The sequence below is a fragment of the Sinocyclocheilus grahami genome, unplaced genomic scaffold, assembly GCF_001515645.1.
Source record: "Sinocyclocheilus grahami isolate Dianchi unplaced genomic scaffold, SAMN03320097.WGS_v1.1 scaffold398.1, whole genome shotgun sequence".
Classification (NCBI taxonomy): Eukaryota; Metazoa; Chordata; class Actinopteri; order Cypriniformes; family Cyprinidae; genus Sinocyclocheilus; species Sinocyclocheilus grahami.
Genome location: NW_015505577.1, coordinates 1,292,064 through 1,298,383, shown reverse-complemented (window position 1 = coordinate 1,298,383; position 6,320 = coordinate 1,292,064). Strand labels below are relative to the sequence as shown.

The 6,320-nt window shown below is 34.5% G+C and overlaps 1 protein-coding gene across 2 annotated transcripts in view; it reads right to left on the bottom strand.

Moving 5' to 3' along the window:
• The window catches only part of LOC107550449 (guanine nucleotide-binding protein subunit beta-4-like), a 23,215-nt gene that overhangs the window by 9,765 nt on the left and 7,130 nt on the right, over positions 1 to 6,320 (bottom strand). For both annotated transcript variants that reach the window (XM_016231732.1, XM_016231731.1), the window contains 3 exons: positions 4,545 to 4,608; positions 3,291 to 3,453; positions 3,121 to 3,187 (listed from right to left, as the gene is read on the bottom strand). In XM_016231732.1, coding sequence (XP_016087218.1) covers positions 3,121 to 3,187; positions 3,291 to 3,453; positions 4,545 to 4,608 — 294 coding nt within the window. The remainder of the gene's footprint in view (positions 1 to 3,120; positions 3,188 to 3,290; positions 3,454 to 4,544; positions 4,609 to 6,320) is intronic.

The following is a 6,320-nucleotide window of genomic DNA, read 5'->3' as shown; positions in this document are numbered from 1 at the left end:
GTACTTCCGAATGTCCAGCAATTCGTCTCTGGTGAAACTGATTGCAGGGATATAACTAAAGACAGGACAAACTAACAAAAACATAAAAACAACTGCAGAGCGCCATTGTGCATTTTAATGCATCCGAAGTGAAGGCAAGAACCGCCCGACTCGAAGCTATGGCTCGCTAGCGCTAGCATTCTGCCTGCTCCAGATCAGACAGAGATGAAATAGTGCGGTAAGATCACATTTATTTGAATGAGTTAATTCTAACATTTACTTGAATTAATTATTCGATCGATCGAGAGAGAGATATAAATGACGTGTTGCGGGCGGCATCTCTCTGCAAACAATGAAGCTGTGTTTAGTTAATTCAAAAACAGTGATTGTACCCCCTCGTTGCTGACGAGTGATGAATATAATGTAGCGATCCATTATCTAAGCTATTTTATTAATAAAAGTCGCGAGGCAGCGTTGACAACAAGTTTCTGTGCTCTTGAATGTTTCTGTGTGCGCGCAGATCTCCGATCTCACAAACCAAAATAACGGACATGATTTTCTCAGGTCACATACTAAATTAGATGAATTATTAAAAAGATTATTAAAATGAATACGTATGGATGACAGTTGATGACAATAAAAGTTAATTTAATTCCCCTCATTAACAGTTTCGCCTGAGGGATAAAGTTAATATTAGTTTTATATTAATAATAATACTTAATTAACATAGTGATTTATTATCCCTGTTATAGCATTATTTATGTCAAAAACCACTGGTGATTTTTTTCACCATGTTTCCAAGTTCTCTACGTCAGATCCATAAGAAATGTAGAATGAATGCCCAAACTGAAAACACTAAATAATTTAGTGATCTATTTCCATTTGTTATTTTTGAAAGGGAAATACTGACATGGATGTTTCAGAGCAGAGGTCACCTTTTTTTATTCCAAAGGGAGAGATGAACTTTTTGTTTGTCTTTATTATTATTTTGTGCTGTATTAGGCTATTTGGTTACTCTTTCAAAAGGCAGCAATAAATAACACTTTAAAATCGAAAGTGTTCGTGTGATTTTATACATTAGTAGTGCTGTGAAATTAATGAATGCATAATAATTGTGATATCGTGATTATTCCTCAGACTATAATCGTACCAGCAAAATCTATAATCGTTGCATCCCTACTGGCTACCAATAGCTGCTCGCATAAAATTCAAGGCATTGATGTTTGCCTACAAAATCCCCACTGGCTCTGCACCCCTTTACCTAAATTCATTACTTCAGACTTATGTGCCCTCTAGAAGCTTGCGTTCTGCAAGTGAACGTCGCTTTATTGTGCCATCCCAAAGAAGCACCAAATCACTTTTACGGACTTTTAAATTAAATGTTCCCTCCTGGTGGAATGACCTGCCCAACTCAATCCGAGCAGCGGAGTCCTTAGCCATCTTCAAGAATCGGCTAAAAACACATCTCTTCCATCTTTATTTGACCCTCTAACTCTAGCACTCTCTATTTTAATTCTATTCTTTAAAAAAAAAAAACACTTGTGCCTTTTAGACTTGCACTCTATTCATTTGCTGCTTGTTTTCTTTAAAAAACAAAACAACAAAAAACTAACACTTGCTTTCTAATGTTTCTGTATTCTATTGGTTTTCTTTTCATTTATTATACAATTAACAAAAGCAAAAAAGACCTCTAACACTAGCTTGCTCTATTCTTTTTCTATTCTATCTGTTTTCTTTTTATTTATTATATTATTTAAAAAACCCTTGCTACATGTACTGCGTTAAGCTAACTGAGACTTGTTATAGCACTTGTATATCATTGCTCTCTTGTTGATTTTGATTGCTTCCATTGTCCTCATTTGTAAGTTGCTTTGGATACAAGCATCTCCTAAATGACTAAATGTAAATGTCTATTGTTAGCCACTGGCTAATACACAGTTAGATTTCAAGCGCCAGTGATTGCGTTAGAGGCTTGAGTAAATTTAAGCGCAGATATATTTTCACTCACCTACACTTGAACACACTCTCCATGTCTTGATAGTATAGTGAGTGCACTATTCCTATTCATATCAATGGTTGAGCAGCGTACACCATAAACTCTAATAAGCACTCCGATTCACAGATAGCACAGGTATGTCTCTAAGATGTCTTCTAAAGTGTGCTTGATCTACATCTGTGTAAAAACATCTGATAATAAATGTCTGTTTTCTAAATCATAAACATTTCTAAATCATATACATAAACAAACATTTTCTAAATGTCTAATTAACATCTGATAGGAGACGTCTTAGAGACTTATTTATTTCAGATGAGCAAACACTAAAAAATACATCTTGCAGATGTAAATGCAGAGGTGCGATGTCACCGTGATGTATGTGTGCTATGGCTGAGAGAGCGCTGTGTGTTTCTCTCAAACACACAAAGAGAGAAAAAGCAAGAGAGTCTTACATAACATGGAGAATTGACATGCTACATGTAAATCATATTCTTTGTTGTTTTTTGCTGTAAAAATTACTCAGCCTTTAAAAACAAGCAGAAGACACTGACGGTTCCTTCAGTAGTAGGTGCGAATAATGCATAAACGGCAATTCAACTGGCTAGTGGTCATCTATTACATCCGAAGTTTGATTTCAGCAAATCAGTTCAAGCGAACACAGACAGCTTGATTAATAGTCTGGAGTCCTGCAGCTTATCAATATTAGCATTTGAATTAGTAGTAGTTTTTTTTTTTTTTTTTACAGAAACACTGAATGACCAATAATGTGTCAAGCATCACTAATAGCCAATACGTTCTTCATAATAAATAAAAAAAATGCTTGACTGACTGATTGTTATAGAGCGTTGTTAAAACATTCTAGGACTGTTAGCTGAGCAAGATCACAGTACATCTCAATTCTGAAAAAGATGCATTGTGTCCTTGTGTCCTTCAGAGTTTGTTCTTTCAAAGCAGCCTGGCAAGACCATTCTCCATGAGAACGTTAAGTCTGTTTTTCAATAATCCAATATGGAAGTAGAAAATATCTGAACTACTGACAATCATTTTAACAGTACCAAAACATGGGGGGGGTCCTTAAAACGTAAGACAATTACAATGTTGTTAAAGGTAAATAATCTAGTCATTCTAAGCTGTGATGGACTCACCATGTAGTATCTCCAGAGCTGGTGACTATCTGACTATCATCCAGAAAGCGACAACATGACAAATAACCTGGTGAGGAAGGGGGAAAAAAGTATATCTCAGAACAGGAGCTTCAACCCACTGTATAAGTATGCAGACTAATGATGCTAATCCTGCTGCTGACAGACTTTACCTGTGTGTCCAGGAAGTTCTCTGGTGACTCTGACGTTGCCCTCACGGGTTTTAAGGCTGTAGATTGAACAGATGTTGTCCAGGCCTCCGCAGGCTACATAATTCCCTGAGGGAGCGTAGGCACAAGTCATCACCCATGATGACCTTAATGGAATGGCATGCATCTGGAAAGAAACCAAACAAAAATTGATGCACTTGCTATTCCCATTCGTTATAAAGAATGAGATCAATGTTGGATTCAGAAACTGCATTCTACTCTTATTATTTCTATCATATAACAAAATGGTAAAAAATAGTAAGAGTAGTATGCTAGAATATGGTTCCAAAATCAGCACAAGAGCCAGGATGTTCCGCAAATCCTCCAATGGGGCTGGAGCTAAGTATAAGAACATTATTTTTGTGCAAACTACCACTTTCATTTTGATGACTTTTGAATTTTATGATTTACATTTGCGTTTTAGCTTCTACAAAATGTAGGTTAACTGATTTTAATTTTAACTCACTATAATAATATATTATTCTTTTAAAAAAAGAAGTCACTAAATTTATGACCGTTATATGGGTCAAAGACGTTAAGATGTCCACATCAAAAAAAATTTACAAAAGTGATTATATGTCCATAGAAAGCACATTAAATGTAAGTAAAGTGTCTACTTTTAAGGTTTCAAATAAGTTTTTGGAGAATAAAATGTTAAAATTTGGTTGAAATAATGATACATTGTCATTCAGTGTAACACAATATGTATGTAAAAATTCAAACAACATGCCTATTCTGACTTGTACATATTAAAATATATAAAAGAATAAGGGAGCATATTAAATTTGATTGTGTTTTAAATGAGTAAAAAGTCTTACTGACAAATGGGCAAAACCTACGATAGTGGCAGATTTTAAAAATGTAAAATTACAACTAATTAGTATTTGGGGTGAATGTAATTAGTCTTTTAATGACATAAATTGATTTTTGTTGTAAATATGCCTGACAAGAATGTTACACTGAATGACATTTTAGTGGGTGTCTTCTGTAAATCAGGGGAAAATGTCTGATATTTATTTTTTGCTCGGAAAAACAAAATTGCAATTAAATTAAACAGAACATTTTTTTTAAATTTGGGAGAAAAACAACAACAATTTAAAGCAGTATTACACTTATTGTTTTTATGCTTAAACCCTTTTTCGTCTTTGACCCATATACATATTCTTGTTTAAAAGCTGTGCAGTTTAGATGTACATTCACTTGCTGGGCTGGACTAACCTTGTTTGTGGTGTAGCAGTCCCAAATGATGAGTTTGCCATCTTGTGAGGCACTAACTAGTAACCTTAATGTTTAAAAAAAGGGAGGGGGGTTAAAGAGTAAACCACTGTTCATAATACAGGGCTCGCAAAATTTCAAAATCCCTGGTAGCCCTTCGGGCAGGCATTCTTCAGATTTTGGTAGTCCAAAAATTAATTTAACTAGCCCGAATAAAAGATACTGTATTTTTTCTTCAAATAACAAGTCAAGAGAGTAGGGGTGCAACGGATCACAAATTTCACGGCTCGGATTATATTACATTATCATATCACATTTTGAGTCACAGATCGGATCATTTTTTCAGCCATAAAAAAAATATGGTTCTTTGTTACTGAAGTAACACTTATTATTTAAAGAACAATTTACTACTTCCATACCACAACACAAACTAGTAGCATATAGGGATGTAACAATTCACTCAATTCACGATGTGATTTCACAATACAATTTTCTCACAATTTCTTTTTTAACAAAATGAGATTTAAGACATGTTTTAAAAAAGGTGTCTTTTTGTTATTTCTCAGACCAAAAGACTGCACATTACTTTGTGAAATTGAAAATGTCAAACAATATACTAACGTGAAATTTTAAAACAAATCCCAAATCAAATAAATAATACAAATAAAAGAAATTTCTCCATGCAAGTAAACTAAGGTTTTGCCTGTGTATTTTAACCACGATTCAAACAATGATGCTGCATTCAAAATTGTAAAATTTTGAAATTTGAAACAAAAACAAAATGGTCTGACTTAGCTTTGTGATACTACATAAAAAATCTGAACGAAACAAAAACAGCAGACGGGCTGAATGAGACGCAAATGTCACAGGTGGTGCTTAAACAGCAGGTATTTAAAGGCTGCTGCCCCTTTAAGACCGAATGCATGGATTCAATATAATGATGCACGTGCAATTTCTTTCTCCACGGTTTACATTCAAGACATTTGCCGAGACAGTTATTTTGAGATAATTTTGCATGTATGTGTCCGTTCAAGCGAAAGAGGAATCAATTCTGTGTTCGTGCTCTGCCTGAAACGCCGCTCTGTATATGCGCGCTTTGAGCCTGTGTGCGTAAGCACCAAACTGAATTCTTCATGCGCATGAATGGTTTAAAACGCTTGAATGTTTAAATTGGTAAGACTTAGAAACACGTGTAAATGATAAACTATTAGGGCTGTCAAAATGGCTGAAAAACTCAATTTGAATTTTGTACTTGAAATATTATCAAAATTCAAATTATATTCGAATTTAAATTGCATAATTTCAGTTAGGGTGAAGAAAAGCTTTTGGCATCTCTCCTGAAGACACAAGAGGGTGCATCATTCAAAGCATAAGATAACATGACTATCTGCGAAAAAAAAGTGCATAATGTTTAAAATAATGTTTATAAACCAATTATAATTAAGCTGCTTAAACAACTATAAATAAAACAGCATCATGTATGTATGTATGCATAGTTTAATACAAAGAGCGGAAAGCCAATCACACAGAGCACATTTTCATTTAAAAACATGAGATGCAGTGGGATGGCGGAAAACTTGCCATAAAGTCTCGATATATGTTTTTTTTTCAAAGTTAAACTTGCATTAATTTTACATGGCTTTCTAAACATTTTCTAAACTCTTTTGTGCGAGACGCGAGTGCAACAGTAATAGATGTCCGTCTAGAAAATGCGTGAAATATGCATTCTGTGTGAACTGCTTGGTTTCGGTTTTGATGTAAACAAGATCTTCTCCGCAT